Genomic DNA, 25,243 nt, shown 5'->3' on the forward strand with positions numbered 1-25,243 from the left:
TGCTGCCTGTTCTTCATTCTCTTTCCACTCGTTCTACCAAGCACTTGCTTTCAGCAAGCCTGCCTCTGCCTCTGGGCCTGGCACTTACTCCTCCCTTGCTCTGAAATGATCTCCCCTGTGTATGCGCCTGCAGAACTGCATCTTCTCCAGGAAGCCTTTCCTGACCTGCCAGCCCCCTTCTTCTGTCAGTGTTCGCAAAGCACAAGTCTAGCGGGCTTCACGTTTTTGTTTTATGACTACTCACATCATTTTTTCAGGTTTTCACTGGACGAGAGTTGCGTTAGTTTATACTGTACAGCAAAGTGCACCCGCTATACATGTACGTACATCCCCTCCTTTTTTGGATTTCCTTCCCATTCAGGCCATCACAGAGCACTGAATAGACTTCTCTGTGCTACACAGCATGTTCACATTAGTTACCCATTCTGTACATGGTATCAGCAGTGTGCACATGCTAATCCCAGTCTCCCAATGCATCCCATCCCCGCCTTTCCCTCTTATGACTGCTCATACTGCACTATCATTTTAGAACATATGACTTTCTCACCTTCATTAGACATCTTTTGAGCAAGGACTATGTCACGTTTGCCACTGAATCCCCCAAACTTAGCACACTGCCCAGCATGGCATTTTGTATTTGCTGAATAAATGAGTAAATAGCATATTACACTATTTTACTTATTGGGTCCACTGAAAAAAATCTCAGATGGTAAAGCATCTGCCTGCAATGCAGGAGACCTGGGTTTGATCCCTGGGTTGGGAAGATCCCCTGGAGAAGAGAATGGCAACCCACCCCAGTACTCTTGCCTAGAAAATTCCATGGATGGAGGAGCCTGGCGGGCTCCAGTCCATGGGGTCACAAAGAGTCGGACATGACTGAGCAACTAACACACATTTATTTAATATTTAGTAACAGCAGTGATAATTACTTTAAAAACTAGTCTTTTAATTTGGCTATGAGTGAATTTTAAATGGGTTAAAGCCAAAGGAGAACTTTAATTAAATCCTCACACGTACTCTCCTATTTAGCAGCGTCCCCAAACCACACATTTTCAGAATTACAGCCGTTGTATACTCACCTTGGACTCCGATAAGGGAAGGAAGCCCACTCAATGCCTACCACAAGTTGGCCTAACTTGGCTGCTCTCACTATGTGACATCTAACCCACAACTCTGGTGAACATGCTTACTTTGTATTTGCTTTCTGATCTGGAAGGGGTGGGAATATGTCCTTTTTTCTTGAAGGTTGTAAAGTGCTTGCACTGAGGACATGGCTTGGTGCTGGCATCAATACGGCCAAGTTCCAAGAAGTACTTGTATTTGATGGAGTCTTCATGTGTCAGGTTATAGACAACCATCGTTTCTTCCAGGAATTCAAAGCACTCAGTGATAGGGCATTTGATTTCCACTTGGCCAAGCTGTACCTGTGTGAAAGAACAAATGGGAGAGAAAAAAAAGGCACTGGTTATTACACTCTCTTCTCTTTTCATATGGTAATGCTTACTTCATAATTATAGCAAAGGATTATCTGTCACTTTTCATGACTCTGTAGCATACATAATAAATGATAATCACTTTGGTACCCATGTCAGGTGATACCAAATAATTACTATATAACGTTTCCAAAATGACTGATAGGGTATTTAAGCATTCTCTATCATTAAATATAATGATTATGAAATATGAGAACTGGAATGGGCCTACATTACAGGCTCACCCGGGAAGCAAATTATCATTCAATCCTCTGCAACCTGCAGGATGAGACAGCATTCAGACAATGAGCCACATAAAAGAACAGCTTGCATGAAAAGGTGTTTCAGATTTTTCAACCTTACTACAAAGTTCCTGCCAGGCTCCTCTGTCCACAGGATTTCCCAGGCAAGAATCCTGGAGTGGGTTGCCATTTCCTTCTCCAGGGATATTGATTCCAGACCCAGGGATCAAACTCAGGTCTCCTGCATTGCAGGCAGATTCTTCATCATCTGAGCCACCAGGGAAGCTCAAATTTTTCTTACCATAGCCTTACTCAGCACTAGATTTAGGGCACATTTAACTTTATGATGACCAAAATAAAATAGGATTTTACTTCTATATGCAACATCCAATAGTCTAAAAATTATTGCTAAAAAGAAAAAACCCTTCCCCCTGACTTTCCCAGGTAAAGAACATATAACTGTTCCCATGTCATGAGAATCATACGAACAAGTAAGAAAATTAAACCAATCATAAAACTGTAAAAAAATCCCTCTGAGATCTGGCTGCTTCTGAAGTAATTTATAAAATGAACTCCTTCAAAGAACTACAGAGTTAGATTAGCAGAGGGGAGAGGGACTGTACTGGAATGACACATTTACTATTTATTTGATAGAGAACTCAAGAAATGGCTAGCATTAAAAATTACAGTATAAGATTCAAGTACAAAGCATGGACACAATTAAGTTTCAAAGGATTTAAAGAAATAAACTACTTTTTAAGGATGACTTGGGCTTGTTTTCCATAAATAGTAACAAAAACCCTTTACAGTCCTGGCATCATAGTCTCTTTTTGCCAATCTTAGGGCAGCAAACGGAGGCAGTGAAAGCTCTGAATGGAAACGACCCCAAACCATTTCTTTCCCACTTGGTGAACTTGACATTTTGAGGTGAAGCTCATTGACCTTAATGAGAAAAGCCCACTATTAAGATGGAGAGAGGAATGCGAAAAAGTCACCTGATCTGGGGAAAGAAAACATCTATAATGAGCAATTAACAAGGACCCTAAGTTCACAGTAACTTTGAACTTTGCTGTTTATCTCGAGGAAAGGTAGGTAAGAAGCTACACTCTATAGGATGCCTGGGAACAACATATTTAACACCAGTAAAGAACATAAGCCAGACTGATAATCAAAAAAATCTAACTTTGGATAAGCCACCTTATTAGTACTGGCCTGTTGAAAGGTAAGTTTCCATATCATCTTATGCTACTATTGTACAAAGATGGTCCAGAGATGCTTTTCAAATATTAGCCCAAAGCAGATTTTTTTACTTTTTTGATGAGTCTGCTTATAGTTACAATCAGATCTTATTATTATACTTGTTAGTTATTACAACCCAAATTATGTTTTATATTAAATTATTTTCAGTTATAGCCGAAGTCAGAGGCTGTGCAGATAAACTGGGATCCGAACAAGAGGGCAGAGTATGATGCCACCTTAGGAGTCTGAAGTGGACACCTATGAAAATTGAAAACTTCTGTTTTCTGCATGTGAAAAGACAATTTCTTTTCATTCTACACAGAAGAGTTCACTTGGTACATCTCAAGTGACTCCTGCTTACTGGGGAGCCGCATACTTGGGGGGAGTAAGAGCTGGAATAAAGGTCAGTGTTTAACCTCCCCTCCCTTGCCTGTAAGTTTATTTAAGTAAATAAATAGTAATGATGGAAGTAGTAATTTCACAGCCACCCCAGTAGTCAGGTCTTAAAGCATGCAGTACAGGGGCCAGATGATCCACGCAGCTCGAGAGAGTGGGTCGTCTTGTCCCTCTGCCAGCAGCAGGAGCTCATATCACACTGGGACACCTACTGTCTGAGGTCCAAACAAAGCCTCGTCTTCTTCACGCTTCTCAGATATCTGCCTGCAAGTCTACTCCATTCCCAAAGAACCGTTTCCTTTTGCTGCGCACCCTCTGCATTTTGCCTACTTCATACCTTCTCTTCTCTCTGAAAGCTCCAAAATCTCTACCCTGCTACACTGAGCCAAATGATCTCATATTTTATTAAACAGAAGCAATTATGATAATCTCCCATGACCCTCCCACTACCAACTCTCCAATGCCTGTCCCCATCTTTTCTGTCTTCCCTTTTTCTTTTGTATTCTTCCCTTTTTATTAGCTTTTATGTTTTTCTTTATTTTACTTTTTATTTTATATTGGCATATAGTTGATTTGGGCTTCCCAGGTGGCACGGTGGTAAAGAATCCACCTGCTAATGCAGGAGACGCAAGAGATGCAGGTTTGATCCTGAGTTGGGAAGGTCCCCTGGAGTAGGAAATGGCAACCCACTCCAGTATTCTTATCTGGAAAATTTCATGGACAGAGGAGCCTGGTGGGCTACAGTCCATGGAGTCACAAAGAGTCGGACATGACTGAGCATGCAGCAAGAAGAATGGCTGATTTACAGTGTAGTGTTCGTTTCAGGCATAAAGCAAAATAATTTAGTTATACACATACATACATCTCGGAGAAGGCAATGGCACCCCACTCCAGCACTCTTGCCTGGAAAATCCCATGGACGGAGGAGCCTGGTAGGCTCCAGTCCATGGGGTAGCTAAGAGTCAGACATGACTGAGTGACTTCACTTTCACTTTTCACTTTCATGCACTGGAGAAGGAAATGGCACCCCCCTCCAGTGTTCTTGCCTGGAGAATCCCAGGGATGGTACAGCCTGGTGGGCTGCCGTCTATGGGGTCGCACAGAGTCGGACATGACTGAAGCAACTTAGCAGCAGCAGCATACATACATCTATTCTTTTCCAGATTATTTTCCCATGTAGGTTATTACAGTATTGAGTAGAATTTACTGTGCTATACAGTAGGCCCTTGCTGACTATTTCATATATAGTAGTATGTATATGTTAATCCCAACCTATTTTATCTGTCTTCCCTCCTTTTACAGCACAGAGCCTGAATCTACTTCCAGACGGCATGAGTCTCTCAAAGTGTCTATTGAGAATTCAAGTTTCCTGGCCCATGCGAGGCCTATAAAATGTGAATTATTGCTGGTAAGGTAATAATTGGAGCAATTACTCATACAAGCATTATTCATACTTCTTCGTACTAACATCCCCTTTTCCATAATAAAACACTACTCATGACCTAGGCAATCTCTGGCCTGTACATGTCTATTTTTTCAGAATTATTTCCTCAAAAGATCACTAAAAAATAATAATCATGATTGAGTAAAGTACATTCATTTATTTGTTCAACAAGGTACATAATTCATCAATTCAAAGATGCATTTTTTCAACATTTTAATATTTCAAAAGGCAAGACTATCTTACAATTGATAGTATTAAACACTGTGCCATAGTTTAATTGGTATCATTTTAATTTTCTTAGAGACACATAATATAACACTGCATCCTACAACTGTATCACATCTTAGATTTCAACTAAAAGTGGTTTTTACAGGTTTGGCTTGTTATGATGGATTCTGGGGAAATGAGAAGACAGAGAGAGAAAGAGATACAGGGTTTCTATTGGAGGAAACACATGGTAAACAAGTAAATGGATCAGGTGGACTGGAATCCGTCTACCTATGAAAGAACTACACATCAAAGGAGGTATCTCCGAAGAGGTGACGGCTAAGAACAAAAGGGCCGGTCACGCAGAGAACTTGCAGGAGGGACTGAACGGCCGAGGGAACAAGGACATGGCTGCAGGGCAGAAAGTGCTGCCGCGCCTGCGTGCAGGGAACAGAACCGAGCAACTGAAACTCGCACCCAGTGAGCCAGAAGCGCGGGCCTTGCCAGCTGTGACCGGGAGTGTGGATCCTGCCCTAGGTCCACTATCAATCCCTGACTGGTTCTGTGAGGAGCAGTGACATCCCCTGACTTACATCTTACGAAGAAGTCATCCTGGCTCTTCCCAGAGAATACACCAGACCAGAGAGGGCAGCAGTAGGTCCTCTGGTTCTTTCCACCAGTGGCACTTGACTACTGCAGTTATCCAGGCAGCACACGACAGGTGACTGAACTAGGCAGCAAGAGGTAGCCGGACATGAGATGCGTTTCGGAAATGGAAGCAATGGGGTCTGGTGATGAACCAGATACGGAGGATGAAGTAAAGGCAGGAGTCAAGAATTCCAAGTTTCTGGCTTGAAATAACCTGATGATTGGTGGGTGCTATTAATACTCACTGAGAATTTCTAATAAAACACAGTTTACATGGATATGTGATACTTGCTGGAAATGACTCACTGCAAATTTAGTAAAGATTAATTCATCCACAAAACATAGATTAAATTCCTATAATATTACAGGTAAAGGATATAAAAGTCCAGGATATAAAGTAGCTTAAACCATGAATCCTACCCTCAAGGAACTTGAGAATATGGTAATTAAATTTGTGTTGATAGCCTCTTCTAGTAATTTGGAATCTAGTGGTATTTAATTGGAGAAGGAAATGGCAACCCACTCCAGTACTCTTGCCTGGAAAATCCCATGGACAGAGGAGCGTGGTAGGCTACAGTCCATGGGGTCTCAAAGAGTCAGACACAACTGAGTGGCTTTTCTTCTTCAATTCATTTAATATTCTATCCCCAAATTTAAAAATTACTAGGAACACATATACATATGCACAAATCTTCAGATTGGTATTATGAACCCTTAAGTACCCATGCTTCAGCTTGGTCAATTTTATTTTTTCTCTGCCCTGACTCACTACAGTCTTCCCATATTATTTAGTCCAAATACCAGACATCATGTCATTTCACTCACAAATATTTCAATGTAAGTCTAAAGAAAATAAGAAATCTTTAAAAAATATATAATCACTATACAAAATTTTTTTAAAGTGACAATAATTCTTTAATATCAACTTAGTTTCAGTAATGTCATCTAACTTCTATTTATAGGATTTTTTGTACTTAGTATAATGAAAACAAAGGCCAAAATTTCTGTTGTGTTCAATGCTAATGCTACTATTTATATGACTGAAAAATAGGCTCTCCAAATCTGAACAAAAGCATGTCCATTCTTGAAGACAAAATTATTTAATTCTACAACAGTCTCCAAGGGCATTAGTAAGAGACACAGTTACCCACTTAATGTTCAAGTTAAATGGCTAATTTGCCACTTGGGAGAACTCAAAAGTAATTCAGTGACACAGGTGAGGGAGACGACTGGAAAAGTGACAGATTAATTAACTCCTCCAAAGAAAAAGACAGAAAACATAAACCTTGGACTCAAGGCTCAGTTTATCAAACTCAATGGCTTACATGTTTTGATCCTGGTTTTGGTTGGTCATGATAGAATACAGCATGCTTCATACACTCTTTTATTCACTTAAGACCAAGCGATTTCAGATTTCCTCTATCATTAAAAAGAAGCACATTAATGTGGCAGAGGAGAAGAGAATACAACAACGAACGCAGTAACAACAGTCATGAAATGTACGCAGCACCTCGTCTATGCCAGGCATTGTTAGAAGCACTTTCTCTGCACTGGGCTTCTCTGGTGGCTCAGCTGGGAAAGAATCCGCCTGCAATGCAGGAGACCTGGGTTCGATCCCTGGGTTGGGAAGATCCTCTGGAGAAGGAAAAGGCTACCCACTCCAGTATGCTGGCTTGGAGAGTTCTACAGTCCTTGGGGTCGCAAAGAGTCAGCCACAACTGAGCGACTTTCACTTTCTGTGCATTAATTACTTTGTGGAACACCATAAAGGCAGATTCATTTTTAGGTTCATGGATTTCGCCATAGTTTTATCCTTAATGAGAGGAAGGTGGCTGCGTTACTGACAAATAGCTCTTTTGCTGGCTCAGCAGATATTACAGATCATTGTGCTAGCTGCCTTTGATAAAAATCACACTTAGACACATTAGGTAAAAATGCCAAGTAGCGAATACAAAGAAAGTAACTTAAGAAGCAACAGAGGAAAAAGATATTCCCACACAGAAAGCTTCAGCCCCAGGTGACTTGCTGGTGAAGTCTACCAAGAACCTAAGGATGAAATAACACTGACACTACCCAACTACTCCTAGTGAACAATGATAGAAAGAGGGGGAGAGATCACTACTTGGGTTGTTTTATCAGGCCAGCATACTCATGATACCAAAATCTGATAAGGATATTGCAACCAAGAAAAACTCCTGACTGATCTCTTTGTAAACACAGACACAAAAATTCTAAACAAAACATTAACAAACCAATCCAGATAATGCATGAAAAAGATAATATAATCAAAGCGGGTTTATTCCAAGAATGCAAGGATGACAACATTCAAAAACCCATTACCATTAACTCACACATTAATAAAATAAGGGAGAAACATCATATGATTTTCTCAATAGAAAGAGGAAAGGTTATTTGATAAATTCAACATTCAGTTATGCTAAAATCTTGGCAAACTAGGAAGAGATGAAAACTTCCTTAATCTAATAAAGAGTATATATAAGAAAACCTACAGTAAACGTAATACTCCATGATGAAATATTGAAAGTTTTTTCTTAAGAATGGAAATGGAGTGAATATGTACTGCCACCATTACTAAACATTGACTAGAGCTAGCCAATGCAAGAAGAGAAAAAGAAAACTGAAAACAAAATAGTAAGAAATAAAGATATAGAATCCCCCATTTCTTCCAGATTGAATAACTGCAGGCAGGTTCTTTACCACTGTGCCACCTGGGAAGTCCTCTGGACCTTTCAGTTCAGTTCAGTCGCTCAGTCGTGTCCGACTCTTTGCAACCCCATGAATTGCAGCACGCCAGGCTTCCCTGTCCATCACCAATTTCCAGAGTTCACTCAGACTCATGTCCATCGAGTCCGTGATGCCATCCAGCCATCTCATCCTGGGTCGTCCCCTTCTCCTCCTGCCCCCAATCCCTCCCCGCATCAGAGTCTTTTCCAATGAGTCAACTCTTCGCATCAGGTGGCCAAAGTACTGGAGTTTCAGCTTTAGCATTATTCCTTCCAAAGAAATTCCAGGACTGATCTCCTTCAGAATGGACTGGCTGGATTTCCTTGCAGTCCAAGGGACTCTCAAGAGTCTTCTCCAACACCACAGTTCAACGCATCAATTCTTCGGCACTCAGCCTTCTTCACAGTCCAACTCTCACATCCATACATGACCACTGGAAAAACCATAGCCTTGACTAGACGGACCCTAGTCGGCAAAGTAATGTCTCTGCTTTTGAATATGCTATCTATGTTGGTCATAACTTTTCTTCCAAGGAGTAAGCGTCTTTTAATTTCATGGCTGCAGTCACCATCTGCAGTGATTTACTAATTGCTAAATGCTTCCCTTGCCCAGCATCTGTAAAAGCTGGAATTTACCGATAGCATTTGGTTGTTTAGAGGACTCTATGAGTTAATTTTTTGGGCTTCCCAGGTGGCGTCAGTAAAGAGCCCGCCTGCCAATGCAGGTAGATGTAAAAGACACAAGGTTGAACCTTAGATTGGGAAGATCCCCTGGAGGAAGGCACGGCAACCCTAGTATTCTTGTCTGGAGAATCCTCATGGGCAGAGGAGACTGGTAGGCTACAGTCCATAGCGTCGCAAAGAGTCAGACACAACTGAAGTGACTTAGTAAATTCAGTCAATCCCATACCAAAGATTAATAATCAGTATTACTCTAGCGGGAGAAGGACGGCTTAAATTTTGTTTTACTCTGAGGTTTAATTTCAATTAAAAGGGGTAAGTGAAAATTTCAGAAACAACTTTAAACTTTAACAAAGAACTTACAGAGCTCACAAGAGACCTTTTACAACTTCTTTCCCTCCTCTTCATTGGTATCTTTTCCCTGACTTTCAAAATATGCTTAAATATCCCAAAAATGTCAAAAGCAAACAAAACCAAAAGCTGGTGGTTTAGTTATGGAAAACTATTTTGCCCTTCACAAATTCGTTTAACACGTTTAACGCTTTTCTGAAAAGTGAAATAAGTAAAATTTTGCAAATACAGGTGACTTTGAGGATTTATGTATATTAAGGATTTATGTATATTATGTATATTATGTATACTATGTATATTACCCAACTAGAGGCACTAACTCAAGTAAGGGCATATTTAAGGTAAAAGATTCAAGGAAAGGCTTTCTAGGTGGTACAGATGGTAAAGAATCTGCCTGCCAATTCAGGGGGCACAAGAAATGCTAGTTTGGTCCCTGGGTCGGGCAGATTTCCCTGGAGATGGAAACAGCAACCCACTCCAGTATCCTCGCCTGGGAAATCCCATGGACAGAGAAGTCTGGCGGGTTACAGTCCATGGAGACGCAAAGAGCCAGACACGACTGAGCACACACAGACGGTCAAGGAAAATCATTGCAAAACAGACATGTCAGCTCAGAAGGGCAGTGTAGTAGCTTCCCAGTTTTCTTCCTGCAAACACCAAGGAACTTTCATTCTCTCTTGGAAAATGTGTTTACCTAGGTGTGTGCAGGAAGAAAACTAGGAAATCTGTTTCCTAGATTTTTACCTTTGTTGCAACTGAGTATTCTCTTATTGAGAATATTTTTGTTGAGAAATAGTCTCTCTGTAGTTTTTATCTCCTTTCTCATCTTGTTTCTTTCTCATTTTCATTACTTTTACTTTGGTCCCTAAATCAGGCTCTCAAAATGACATTTTATTTTGTTTTTTAAAATTATTAGCTTTGGCTTTCTTGTCCTTTATATTGCCTTTTTCCCCTTTTAGTTTTCCTTTCTTTTGATTTTTACATTATTATTATGCTCTTCCTGCTTTTGTTTCACTTTGTTATTCTTTTCCTAGCTTCTTCTGATCACTCTGTTTTTTTTCTTTTACTCTTTAGTAATGAATAGAGTTTTTGCTAGATTCCAAAAATTCTGGTATGAAATGTTCTCTCTTCATTATTTTCTAGGCAGTTTATAATCCTTTTTTACTCCCTCTTTCAAGTGTTTTTTTAATTTCTATGTAGTTTTTCCAGTAACTTTTTTTCTAAATTTATTTTCAACTCTACTTGATTATGAAAAAGGTAAACTATAAAAATCTTAAATTTGGAATATTTTTTCTAGCCAATTAAATAATCTTTTAAAATGTGTTTTGGACATTAAAATACTTAAGAAAAGTAACATTCTATATAGATTTCTACGGGCTCATTTATCTCCTCAATCTGATTCGAAAACAGGAATACTGAAATTGCTTACTATATTTTTTTTTTTTTCAAATTACCTTTGCACTTCTCGGTTTTATATTTGACTGCAATGTTGTGTGGTACATACAGACTTATGACATATCTTCATAAATAATGGTCTCTGTATTTAATGTTTTTACATTTAAATTCTCCCTCTACCTCATCAGAAATTAATACTATCACTCCCTCCTTCTTTTGTAATTTTCCTCCTATGGCTCTGCTCTTTTCTTCTCACCTTAACTTCATTTTAAGTCACTTTACTGTAAATGATTCTATAGATTAATTCAATATTCAAGTATTTATTCTGTGCCTACCATGAACAAGGCAGTCTACTAGCTACTAGGGGGAATTTAAAGCTTAATAAACTACCTTCCAGTAATTCTCAGTTTATTAGGGGAGACAACATGGGCATACATAACCATGGTTCAGGCAGAGAAGCACAAAGGAGAAACAATTTTGACTGCTCATGGAAAGGAAGGCATTTTAGTTAAATCATGAAGAATGGAAAGGATCACAGTGAGTAGTTTTGACTATGCCTTATTTCTTACATTGAAAAATAATATGAAACATATCTGATAATGTTAGGTAAGAAAACAGAATAAACACTGAATTTATATATTATAAAAATGTAAAAGCATATGTGAAAAAATACAAGCTGAGAGGGAAGAAGACAGAATTGCTAAAAATGGATTTCTCAGGCAGTGGAATTATTTTTTCTTATTTGATATTGTAGTATATTTGTTACATTTTTCATTATTCAGTAGTTTTTTATGTTTGCATATGTGTTTTCTGTACTCCAATCAGTGATAGTTACAGAGTGGACTGCAACACCAGTAAAGTTAAACTTTGCATTGGTCCTGAAAACAAGACAGAGCACTGAGAATTATGGGTACAGGATTTTACTTATCGGAACTGAGTTATGAACACCATTTTTGTTTCTGCACACATTTGGTAATCTAACTTTACAGCCTCTCCTACTGCACTGAATTCTGGGCTCTGTCCTCACCCTCCGCCGCGTGCAGTGGAGAAAGCAGACATTTCCTCGGTCAACTAAACCCTGTGGGAATCTTATCCCACACGGTGCTGACGTCACCACAGCTAGTTCACAGAAAGGAACATTCCTTTCATGGAGCTCACGTCAAGATAGTTTTTTAATATATCTAGAAACCTTTCCTCCTGAAAATTGTGTAACAAATAGAACAACAAAACCCACTCCTTATGATATTGCTTGTAAACCTGGAAGAAGTCCAAGTTTCACAAGCTTTAAAAATACATGTTCTGTAGCTTTATTCACAGTCATTTTAATGTTTGGGTTTTTTTTCCCCCTACAGGTTTTGGGCTTTCAATATTGGCAAGCATCAATGCTTTCCTAGACGTTAAACCAAGTTAACACAGTTTTTTAACTTAAAAGGAGCAATTTCAACAGAGCTTTTTCATGCCAAAACAAAGTATCTTTGTGCACCACTCACTCAGTTCTAGGAATAGTCTGTTAACTACCTGGAGTTTTTAGATTCGATAAAGAAAAATATAATTCCTTTCCTGGTTTCTATTCATCATTTTTAGATATAAAATACTGCTAAGTGTAGAGTGACCAAGTTTTCCTTTATCTCTCAGGAACAAAGTTAAAGTGTCTAAGAATATGAAAAGAGAAAAAACATATGTATTTTTTAAAAAACTCTTCTGATGTTTGAGTTTTAACACCTCCAAAATCGGGGAAAATCTCATCCTAGGAGTATAGAAATCTCTTTTTAAAAATGTGATTGGCTAGAGACGTAACCACAAAAACTAGCTTGGTGAATGAATATACTATAACCTCTCACAGAAAAGTTTTGTGGTTAGACTGAAAAAGGGTTGGAATACCTGAAATACCCAGTGTTAAATGTCTTGATTTACTTCAAGTGTATCTTATAAAATCCCACCCTGCTTCAACTGAGCTTCTTCACTTCTTTAGGAGACGCTAACACAAGGATAAAAACCTCTTGACTTTGCTGCCAGCCAACAAGGTCAATATTGCTCATGCATTAGCACTGAGACAGCTCAAATGAGAGAGGGTCTTTGATTAAAATAACATTCACTTAAGAAAATTAGCTAAGATAATGTTTATAGAGGAAGATGGTAAAAATAGAGACCACATCAAAAGACTCTGAGCTGTATGGAAAGAATAGAACACATCACCACATTTTTACAGAGAAAATAATCATAAGTAAAAATGAAAGACAAGTTGTTTTGAACACCCTTACTCCTCTCTCTTATAAGCCAAACATAGGAAAAAGTGTAAAGGGAAAATAATAATACAATTTAAACATTTTAGAAAGCTTTTATACACACCATATATTATACTAAAGTGAAAGGGAAAGTCGCTCAGTCGTGTCTGACTCTTTGTGACCCCATGGACTATACAGTCCATGGAATTCTCCAGGCCAGAGAACTGGAGTGGGCAGCCATTCCCTTCTCTAGGGATCAACCCCAAGAATCAAACCCAGGTCTCCCATATTGCAGGTGGTTTCTTTACCAGCTGAGCCACAAGGGAAGCCGAAGAATACAGGAGTGGGTAGCCTATCCCTTCTCCAGGAGATCTTCCCAACCCAGGAATTGAACAGGGGTCTCCTGCATTGTAAATGGATTCTTTACCAACTGAGCTATCAGGGAAGCTCTTTATATATATATATATACTAACACTTCTGTATTAGTATTATTTTCAGTTTTATTATACATTCTTACCTCATTTTTACATGGAATAACAATAAATTTTGCCATTACAAATATTCTAGAAATTAAATCCTCTAGGAACTACACAGACTGTATATATATCAAGGAATCTTAGCCTGGGGTCCTGAGATTATCTTTTACTATTACTTTATTATTACTCTCTGTTTGTGAAAACAAGGCTACTGTACTATGAATATGGTTTTTCGTATTTAAAGTTTTTCATCCAATAAAGGAGACAGATTTAGGCAAGGATCATCATTTCCCACTAGCACCCACCCCAATCCCACTCTGTTCTATGAAGTAAAAGGTCACCCAGGGAAGCAATGAAATTCCTAGACAAGTTTAGGGGCTGCACAAGGAAACCTACTTCCTAAAAAGACTCAATGGATAAACACTGAACTTTTCACTTTGAGAATGCTGTTTAGTATTTGCTTTAGTCTTGTGCTCTCCGCAGAGGAATGCCCAGTGCCTTCTGTCATTCTTTCTAACACAGGCAAGTGGAGCGCTGATGGCATGTTCACGCTCTACAGTAAAGCCTTAAACTGTAAACCTTCCAGAAACTTCTGGTATTGTCAGAGTGAACTGAATGATGGTGATGACGATAGCAGTAGCTAACTTTTATTGAAGCTTTAATCCAAACCTAATCACTGTCAGAGCCTGTACACATTGTCATTAAGCCCCTGCTGATGCTGATCCAGACTGGGCAAAATCAGTCACTCAGAATAATAACACCATTGCCCACTGAGAATAATAACACTAGTGCCCACTGAGAATTCTTAAATGCTCAATCAGACGCAGTACATGCCTTTCTAAACATGATACTTGGACAAGCATAAGGGTTAGCTGTACCCCTCATCTCCCCCCTCACACAGTCTGGTAGACAAGCAGATGGTCCCCATGTGTGTCTGGGTTGTCATCACTAAGCGGCAGCCCTTCTCGGGGTCCCTCAAGGTCACGCCTTCCTCGCCTATGAACCATTTCCAATGTCCACCTCCTCCTCAAGGCCTCACTCCAACTTTCTCTTTGCAACTGACCCACATGCAATCCATAACCTCACTCCCACGTGACACAGTAAAATCTAATGTGGTCAGATGAGAACCCCTTCAACTTTCAGTTCCCCATCAGCTGTCTTCTAACCTTCCTTCCTCTTTGGTAGAAAGAAGGACCTCCCGAGCGTCCCAAGATCAGTATTAGTGCCTGCCTTGTCAGGATCTCTCCTCTCTCTGGAAAGTTAAGTCAGTGAAGCATATGCACATGGTCAAGTTTCTCCCATTATAAAAGCAAAACGAAATAAAAACGCCTTAGGACCCTACATGCGTCAGTCTCTACATCTCGGTCTCCCTCCATTTTCAACCAAGCTAACTGAAAGACTAAGGTTTTTGTCTCCCTGTCCACATTTAAAAACTCACTATTATCTGGCTCACTCCTCCACTTTAGGTCTCTCTCTACAAACAAAAGTACCAGCGACCTTCTCGTTCCTAACTGCCCTAGCGAATAAGGATTATTTATTCACTCACCTCTGCAGCACGGCCCCTGCTGACCTCTGCTTCTTTCTTGACCCCTAGGACATCACGTTCTCAGGTTCTCGGTACTTCCTTCTGTCCCTTTGGTGAATTCTTCCTATTTCTGTCTCTTAAAACTTCCCGAGTTTCCAAGGCTCCATTTATTACAGATGGTCCTCTGAGTGTCTTTCCTCCACTCCCATCGTTTCAACTCCATACAAAAGCTGATGGCTCCCCTCCCCCCCGCCCCCGCCCCGTAAACCTCCAGCCCAGATCTCTCTACTGAGCTTCTGATAACCACATGCAATCCCTTACTCGATGTCTCCACTCATACACCTCAAACTCAGCCTAAAGCCAAACTCATCACCTCCCCATTCATCTCTCCCTGACAGACCACCGTCCTTCATTTGCTTATCACAGTGAGTGGGGCAGAAACCGGAAAACAAAGTATTCTCTCTTCTGACTTTTCTTTGCCTCATCTCTCCCCCAACCAGTCAACAAAATTCCATTTTATTCACACTTTTTTTAATTTACATTTTATTTTTTTACTTTACAATACTGTATTGGTTTTGCCATATATTGACATCAGTCCTCCACAGGTGTACGTGAGTTCCCAACCCCGAACCCCCCTCCCACCACCCTCCCCATATCATCTCGCTAGTCTAGGTTCGATACAGGATACAGGATGCTTGGGGCTGGTGCACTGGGATGACTCAGAGAGATGATACTCACACTTTAAAGAACCATTTATGTCTCTGGATCTCCACTGCCACTAAGTTTGCCCTGGCTCTGGAGCACCCTTTTTAAAACACACTCCACTAATGACATTCCACGACACTCCACGCCACAGTCATGGCACTCCAATAATTAAAATTTTAATAATACCTTTGTGCCTAGGATGAAGTACAAAAACAACAAAAACCCTAGTATGTGAAATAAAGATTCAATTAATGATTTGATTTTTCTGGATTCTCTGTTGCCATTGCCCCCTCACAGCCTCTGTCTGTCATACACTGGTTTGCCTCTAGCACCTGCTGTTCCTTCTACTTGGGACATGATTTATACACGTGTCTTGCCTCAATTCTGCAGGTCTTAGCTTATTTGTCAAATCTGTAACAGCCTGTGCTCATTCCTGTCATTTTATCTATCCTAGAGTGACTGCTTGGTATTTTCCATTATCCTATAACATTTTTTGAGGGTAGGGATTATGCGTTTATTCTTACATCTCACATACCTCACTCACTACCCAGCACAGGGTAGGTGCTTAATAAATATTTGCTAAAATTCAAAAAGAGATTAATATAGCTAGTGCTGGTTTTCTAGGTAGTGTTCAGATCTCCAACCACACAAAGGTAAGGATCTAGGAGGGAACAAAGACAGAGACGATAATACAGAGCATGGGTGCAGCCTCAGTTATAGGGGAGGAAAGGTGATTTTGTTTGCTCTGTCTAGTGTATAACATAGCCTTGGAGGTAGAATAATTAATGTTCTGTTCTAGATCATTCTAAGGGACTCTGGGAGTGAGGGAGGGGGTTGACAGTCAGATTAGCCTTCATCAGTAGTTCTAAGAAGATACAAGTGATTCGCTGTAATTATCAGGGTAGAGAACTCAGGTGGGCTGAAAGCACAGCCTTCCTTACGGGGAACAGACAATCCTTGACAGGTCACAGGCTCAGCTATTGTACCCAACATGTTAATGGAAAGAAAAAGGGCTGGGATATAGGGAAGGAAACACTTCGGGGCCTCTCTGTTGGTCAGCCCATCCTTCCTAGTCCAACATCTCTAAAGTGATCCTAGGCTCCTCTGATTAAAGGGCAATGAGTGTTTCGTTTTTTGGCTCTTGAATGTGCTTTCAAGCTCCAGTTGCCAAAACTTTTTAGCTGACCAAAATTTCACTGGACTCTTACTACATAAAATGGAACAAAGTTTTGTCTGAGCTTCCCTGGTGGCTCAGATGATAAAGAATCTGCCTCCAATGCGGGAGACCTGGGTTCGATCCCTGGATCAGGAAGATCGTCTGGAGAAGGGAATGGCAACCCACTCCAGTAGTCTTGCTTGGAGAATTCCATGGATAGAAAAGCCTGGCGGGCTCCAGACTAACACACACAAGTTTTATCTAATTGTTGAAGAATCTCATCATTTTGAGACGGAACAGAAACATACTTTTTCTCTCTAAACCCAACAAGTCTGCTTCATTCCTCACTTTATAGAACCAAGTGGAAAAAAGATATCAACCATACTGGGGCCTGGAGTGTGGAGAAGTGTTTGTTTCCTTTATAGAGGAAATGCGGAAAACAGAAAAAGAGGGAAAATAAGGTTTTGTCTTATCCAAATGTGAACAATATAAACATTTTCATATACAACCTTCTAGAATGCACTGCAAGCCTTCCCTGATAGCTAAAGAATCCACCCACAATGCAGGAGACCCCAGTTCGACTCCTGGGTCGGGAAGATCCCCTGGAGAAGGGATGGGCTACCCACTCCAGTGTTCTTGGGCTTCCCTTATGGCTCAGCTGGTAAAGAAACCAAATTTATTCTGTGTTCAGTCGCTCAGCCATGTTCAATCCTCTGCAACCCTACGAACTGTAACCCGCCAGGCTCCTTCGCCCATGGAATTTTCCAGGCAAGAGTACTGGAATGGGTTGCCATTTTCTTCTCCAGGGGATTTTCCCAACCCAGGGATCGAATCTGCATCTCTGGTGTCTCCCACATTGGTGGGTGGATTCTTTACCACCGAGCCACCTGGTAAGTTACTTGCTTTCAGCGCTGCTACCAGAAAAATTGCATTGTTTCACATCTCCTTGCCTCTGCCGTTGTTCCCTGTTGTTGGATACTTTAAAAACAACATCTACTAATTGAGAAAGGTTCATTTCAAATACACCATCTAATTTCTATAATTTTTAAAATTCTATATGCACTCTAAATTCAATTTGGTGTCTTGCCTTTCCACATAACACAACAGGAGCATTTTCCGTGTTATTATCAGTTATAATCATCATTTCGAAATGCTGTATAATATTTCAGAAAGTAGAAAACCCACAGTTAACCTGCAGAGGCTGTTTCCAATTTTACACTATTATAAGTACTGTGGTGATGAATAACTTTATGCATGAAGCTTCTTCAGAGTATTTCCTTAGGAGAGATTCCCAGATTGGAATTATTGGGTCAAAGAACATGATGACTATGACTCTTTGACACATATTGCCAAACTGCTCTCCAAAAGCTGTATTTATTTACAGTCCGAGATAGTAACCATTTTTCCACAACATGCTCTAATGACTACCATAGTTTAAAAAAACAAGCTTGCAAAGTAAACAGCATTTGAAGACCTCTGATACTTTCACCTTTAATGTGATAAGCAAAAAATGGCAATATTTTTCTTTCTGTGTTTGTGGTTTAAGCTTATTTTTTTTTTTTACTAATTATAATCTTTAAGATACACACCCATATATTTATGTGTTGTTTTCTCCTTTCCTGTGAATCTTCTGGCCAGGTGCTGACCTGTAGTAGTTTGGTGATCTGTACATACTACTCAGCATTCACGGAGATTATATAATACTCCATGTGAAGTAAGAATAGTTTCCACCAAGAGGGGCCAAAGCAACAAGCCTGTATCCAGAATGCAACTCTGAACAGATGTTTGCTTGGCAGCCTAGCTGCAATAATTAACATCGGAAAACAGGGCAATTAAAAAAAAAAAAAAGACATACAACCAGATCTCACATCTATGAATCATGGTTCTGTAAATGTCCCAAACCATCTGGATGCCTGGGCTTTAAGCCTCCATTTTGACAGTCCTAAAAGACAAGAGGCCTCTGAACACCAAATGCTCTTAGGATATTGTTGGTTGTCCCCTAATTCACTCCTCATCCTCTGCCTTTTAATAATAGATATTGATGTAACTGTCTCAAGCCCTCTCTCCCTGGATTATATACTTCTCCTAGGCACATACCACATTTTATTTATCTCGGTAGCCTAGGGAGAACCAGGACCCTGCCTTGCATACAGTAAGCACTTTGTTTATTGAAATAAACTGAGATAGAATAATCAAAGCCTTGGCAGATGTCTGACTCCAAGCCAGAGGGTGTCTCTTAATTGCGCTGGTAGTTGTTTATCGTCACGATAAACAGCTCTGACGAAAGTCCTGCTGAGGGTGAGAAGTCTGGCACGGGAAACACACAGCAGCGTTGCTTGTGAAGAACAGCATAAAGAGGGAACAGCCCTTGGCTTCCGAGGCAGGTGGAACACCTTCACAGCACATATGGTGCTTGCCCAGGTTTGCTGGTTCTCCATAAAGTTGACTGAGCTAGCAGGCAAACAGGGACTTCAATTTCTTGTGCAAAATGGAAACATCCTATTAACTTAATATATATTATTTTAGCTAAGGATTACTCATTTTCCCAATAAAGCAATGGTGACAGGCAATTCTCAAAGAGAAAGAGAGACAGGCGTCCACCTGAATCAGCAACCTAGACAGATTTTCATTTTAATGTCTCAATATTCTTTGATCACGTATTTTCAAAACATTTAACTAACATCTATCCCACATTTTAGGAAACATGCTAACTGCCTCCAATCCACACCATTTCTCTTGCAAAATCAAAACCTTCACTCAGTCTGTACTGGCGAAAAGCTTGCTAAAGCACTTGTTAAAAAAAAGAATGCACGGCATCATCTGTCCTTCAAATGATTTCTTTCCAGCTTTCAATTATGAAACATTTCCAAGTCTGTCTTTCTTGCTTCCTCTCTTTTTTCCTCTCTCTCTCTCTCACACACACATATATGTTTCACCTTTTTTTTATTTTTTTGCTTAACTACCTAAGAGAATAGGGACATTATTTTTACTTAGTCGAAATATAATCATTTCACAGGGAAAGATGCACAGATAAAATATTCCTACCCAACACATATTCTATATTCATATTTCCCTAATTGTCCCCCAAGTGCAATTACAAAAAAACCACTGAGGATCCAGGCAAGGATCATACAGTCCCTTTTGCTGTCATTTCTCTTTCTGTTTCAATCCTCCCATTTTTTAAATAAGACGATTTGTTATTAACATGCTGAGAAATTCAGGCCAATTGTTTTGCAGAACGTCTCACAATCTGGCATTGTTTACTATTTCCCCATAAGCAAATGTGACTTAAACATTTTGGGTGATGCGTCCTTCCCATGGAGGCAGGTGAGACGCACCTACTTTCAGTTTACACGGTTGTTGGTGGTGACATGTTTAACCACTTGGTTATGGTGACGCCTATGCCAGCTTTCTTTAAAAGTTCTTTTCCCCCTTGTAATTAATCAACTCTCTGATTGGTACCTGACCATAAGACTATTTTATTCCCCCTCAAGCAGTTTACTCAATAGTTTTACCATCCATTGATGGTATTGAATCAGTATTGTCTTGGGGACTGCAAAATGGTAATTTTTCTAGGATTCCACTAGCATTTTTCTTAAAAAGAATCCTTCACACTAGTTAAAACATAATATAGACCTATAGATTTATAAATTACAGATTTTTTAATCCATTGTGTTATAATCCATTGTGCTGTGCTTAGACACTCAAGTGGTATCCGACTCTGGGACGCCACGGACTGTAGCCCACCAGGCTCCTCTGTACAGGGGGATTCTCTAGGCAAGAATACTGGAGTGGGTTGCCATGCCCTCCTCCAAGGAATCGCCCCAACACAGGGATCAAACCCAGGTCTCACGCACCGCATGCAGATTCTTCCGTCTGAGCCACCAGGGAATTTCCATCATTCAAATAGTTCCAAATTTGGCCATTGGTGACTTCTTTAAGTTAGTGTCCTTTTGAGAAGCCTGCATTAGTCTTGAATTAATTCCTTGTTTTAGAGCTGGAATGAGATAACTCTCCAAAGAACCCTGTTCTTTTAGTGGGAAATATTTATCTTGAGATCAAGATCCAAGCTTCAGATACTCTCATTTCTCCTAAGGTATCACTGTCTCCAGACTCTTTCAGTCATCAGAGTTGTTAAATATACATATATATATATAATTTTATATATTTTAAAATACATATTATTGACTTTTTCTTTATTTTAAATCAGTATTTCATACTGATGTCTCCACTTCTAACCCAATGCTACAAGGGGTCCTTCTCACTTTCTCTCATTCCATACTTGTAACTCTCTTCTGGTTAGAACACTGATATAACATTTATTTACATGCTTTATCTTCTAATACATAAATAAGAATTTCCTAATTACAGTATCAACCCACTCCAGTATTCCTGCCTGCAGAATCCCATGGACAGAGGAGCCTGGCAGGCTACAGTCCATAGGGTTGCAAAAGAGACACTTCTGAAGCGACTTAGCATCCACAATTACAATATCAACAAATTAGCAACAACAAACCACTACAGAAAGAGCAGGATTTATTTGAAATTCTCCTTCTACTCATAATATATCCTACTAACCACACACTCAGAGCACCGAGTGGATTAATATTTCTTCTGTATCTTTATGCTATTTGATAGATAGTTATCCCCTTTGCTTCTGTTCATATTCTATCTTCAAGCTTGCTTTAAAAAATTCTTTTAAATTTAATTGTATTTTTGATAAGTAAACATTAACATGGTTCACAAGTCAAAGCTGTATGGAGAGGCACACACCTACTCTACCACCTTCCACCCCACTCCTGCCCACCTCTGCTGCGGCTGCTGCTGCTAAGTCGCTTCAGTCGTGTCCGACTCTGTGTTACTCCATAGACGGCAGCCCACCAGATGCCCCCGTCCCTGGGATTCTCCAGAGGTAACCATCTCACTGTGTCTCGTGTATCCTTCTTAAGTTTCTTTATGCAAAAAGAGGCAGATATAGTCACATATTCACAAGTTTCTTTTTGTATTTTTCCCTGAAGTATTTTCAGTCTAGTTGGGGAGACAGAACATTCCCACCTAAAAAGTTAACTGAAGAATACAAGGCAGAATAGTGGTGGCAAAATAATCCAGAAAATACATGCACTAGTACTAAATGCTCCGGTGGTTTTCTTTAGTGCGTCTCTAAGAGGTATTCAGCGGCAGATTTCAACAATCAATTTACTTCTCCAAGTATTTAAAAAGCTATCAACATCCAGAGCCTTGTATCACCAAAGACATGGTACAGTAAGAATAACGTTTTCAAAATTAGCTAAAGCAAGTTTTTGCCATTATTTGCACTTATTCTTAATCATCAAATGAGCACTAACAATGTGTCATGCACACAACAAGAAGGAATAGTTATTATACAAAAGACACTGGAAATCATGAAAACCCACCTTAGAATTTTTTAAACATTTAGCAATAGAAGGAGATACATGCTAAGGGGGCTTCCCAGGTGGCCCCAGTGGTAAAGATCTGCCTACCAAAGCAGGAGACAGCAAGAGATGTGGGCTCAATCCCTGGGGTGGGAAAATTCTCCAGAGTAGGAAGTGGCAACTCACTCCTGTATTCTTGCCTGGAAAATCTCATGGACAGAGGAGCCTGGCGGACTACAATCCATAGGCACGCAAAGAGGCAGATACCACTGAACAACTGAGCAAGCACACGTCTCCATATATAAAATATTTATGTGTGTGTGTATATACATACACATGGTATATGATGTCACAGAAGGTGACTGCAGCCATGAAATTAAAAGACGCTTACTCCTTGAAAGGAAAGTTATGAACAACCTAGACAGCATATTATAAAGCAGAGACATTACTTTGCCAACAAAGGTCCATCCAGTCAAAGCTATGGCTTTTCCAATAGTCATGTATGGATGTGAGAGTTGGACTATAAAGAAAGCTGAGTGCCAAAGAACTGATGCTTTTGAACTTTGGTGTTGGAGAAGACTCTTCAAAGTCCCTTGGACTGCAAGGAGATCCAACCAGTCAACCCTAAAGGAAATCAGTCCTGAATATTCACTGGAAGGACTGATGCTGAAGCTGAAACTCCAATACTTTGGCCATCTGATGCAAAGAACTGACTCACTGGAAAAGACCCGGATGCTGGGAAAGACTGAAGGCAGGAGGAGAAGGGGATGGCAGAGGATAAGATGGTTGGATTATATCACCTACTAATGGACATGAGTTTGGGTAAGCTCTGGGAGTTGGTGATGTACAGGGAAGCCTGGTGTGCTACAGTCCATGGGATCATAAAGAGTCAGACATGACTGAGTGACTAACTGGACTGTGTGTGTATATATGTGTGTGTGTGTACATATATATATATAATTTTTTCCCCCTTCATGGGTTTCCCAGGTAATGCAGTAGTAAAGAATCCACCTGCCAATGCCGGAGATGCAAGAGATGTGGGTTCAATCTCTGGTTTGGGAAGATCCCTTGGAGTAGGAAATGGCAATTCACTCCAGTATTTTTGCTTGGAAAATTTTATGGACAGAGGACCCTGGCAGGTTACAGTCCATGGGGCCACAAAGAGTCGGATGCAACTAAGCATATATATGCTAACAGCTTATTTTAAAATAAAATACACAAGCTAATTTTTTACTTTAAAATTGAAAACTTAAAGAGTTCTCATAAGTAACTCTAACTGGCCTTAGAAGTAAAAAGCATTATTAGTGCCATGACCTTAACTGGAAATTGATTAACTATCCAGACACAATCATTTCTGGCTTTAAAGGTTAGTTTAAGTAAGCTTAATTAAGTAAAGCCAAAGTGTTATTCAGATGCAATCTGCTTTCCCATAGCTTATCAAAAATTTAATGGATTAGAGAGCCATATACATCTGTACTAAAGTAGCATTAATAATACCCATCATCAATAATATGTACCAAGCACTCTACCAAATGCTTTGGAGGCATTCTGTTCTCTAACATTCATAGAAGGTTATTTTATTGTTATAAGCATCATCTCCATTTTGCAAATGATGAAACTAAATCTTCTTAAAAGTTAAGTAGCTTTCCCAGGGTCAGAGAGCAATACAATACCGTCTTTGCAACTGAAAAATTAGAGTTAGGTAAGTCACTTGTGCGTGTCTGCCCACTCTTTTTACATCACATTATACTTGTGTGTTGTTTTTTAAAAAATCCAACAATTCTTACAAAGTAAATAAAAACAGAAATCCAACTCTAATCTTTATGCCTGGGAGGCATATAGTTTTTAACATAAGTCTTTCTTTTGTTTTTACTTTTTTGTTCCTAGAAAATATGTTTATGCTCCTAATATTCAAAGATTAGAATTCAGAACTTCCCCACTTTTCTCATCATTTTACTTATTTCCATCCTTCCTGTCAGGTGATAACACAAGTTTTTGTTAATTAAAAATTCATTAAAAACTATGTAACTATATGTGATACTATTTACAACTGACCCTAATATTTTATTACAATGTCATTTCATTTTTCACATAACTATTCCATTTCTAGGGCTTATCATCTTTATTTATATTCTTAACCTTTTTATATCCCCATTGCTAATGTTTCTGAAAACTCTCCACTCTTACAAACTTCCCTGGAAGATTCTTTTGCACATCATCAGATGAGCCACTTTATCAGGTTCCATTTCTTCTTTCTCAGAGCATGCTTTCTGAAGCCCTTTGTGCTGCTCCAATATGGACTCTTGCTAAGCTTGCCACTTTTCCCTTATGTTAGAGCTATAGCTTCCTGGAGTCCATGTTACCACTCTCTTGCTTCATTTTCCCGTTTCACTGAAGAACACCTCCATGGAGGAGTTATGCCATCCACATGTCCGAGTGAGAGAGGAAGAAGCTGATGGGGACATCCCTGAGCCAGCCTCACTGGCAGACTGCACTGCTGTAATCAGGTGGCAAGCTGCCTTTTTGCTGGGAAATCACCATGAACCTGTAGGCTTAGGTTATCTTCCCTGGAGCTATGCCCTTTCTTTAGAGGAGAACTCTCTGGCTTTTTGCCTGGAAGCGTATGTCCAACAGTCAGAGCTGGAACATGTGGCCAAACGAGGTGTGGGGGATTTGATGCCCTTTATCTGGACATGTATGCAGATCTCTGCTCTCAGTGCAGTGCCTCTCTCTTATCACACTGGGTCTGCAGCACCCCTGTCAGACCTCTGATCACTCTGGGAGAGGGGTAATCACCTCACTGTGCAAGGGTCAGAAAGGTGGGTGGGGTGGGGTAGGGGGGATTCCTACTCTTTATTCAGATTCTCAACTACTCCCACCACCTTCAGCCCCACAATGCACCACCATCTTAAAGTATCCTGAGGCTTTCTATTCTAAAGACTTT

General features: G+C 39.9%; 1 protein-coding gene across 1 annotated transcript in view; it reads right to left on the bottom strand.

Moving 5' to 3' along the window:
• The window catches only part of RNF217 (ring finger protein 217), a 118,788-nt gene that overhangs the window by 39,246 nt on the left and 54,299 nt on the right, over nucleotides 1-25,243 (bottom strand). Inside the window, exon 2 of the mRNA XM_005684492.3 lies at nucleotides 1,191-1,424. Within this exon, the coding sequence (XP_005684549.3) occupies nucleotides 1,191-1,424 (234 nt within the window). The remainder of the gene's footprint in view (nucleotides 1-1,190; nucleotides 1,425-25,243) is intronic.

Source organism: Capra hircus, chromosome 9 (assembly GCF_001704415.2).
Source record: "Capra hircus breed San Clemente chromosome 9, ASM170441v1, whole genome shotgun sequence".
In the NCBI taxonomy this organism is placed as follows: domain Eukaryota; kingdom Metazoa; phylum Chordata; class Mammalia; order Artiodactyla; family Bovidae; genus Capra; species Capra hircus.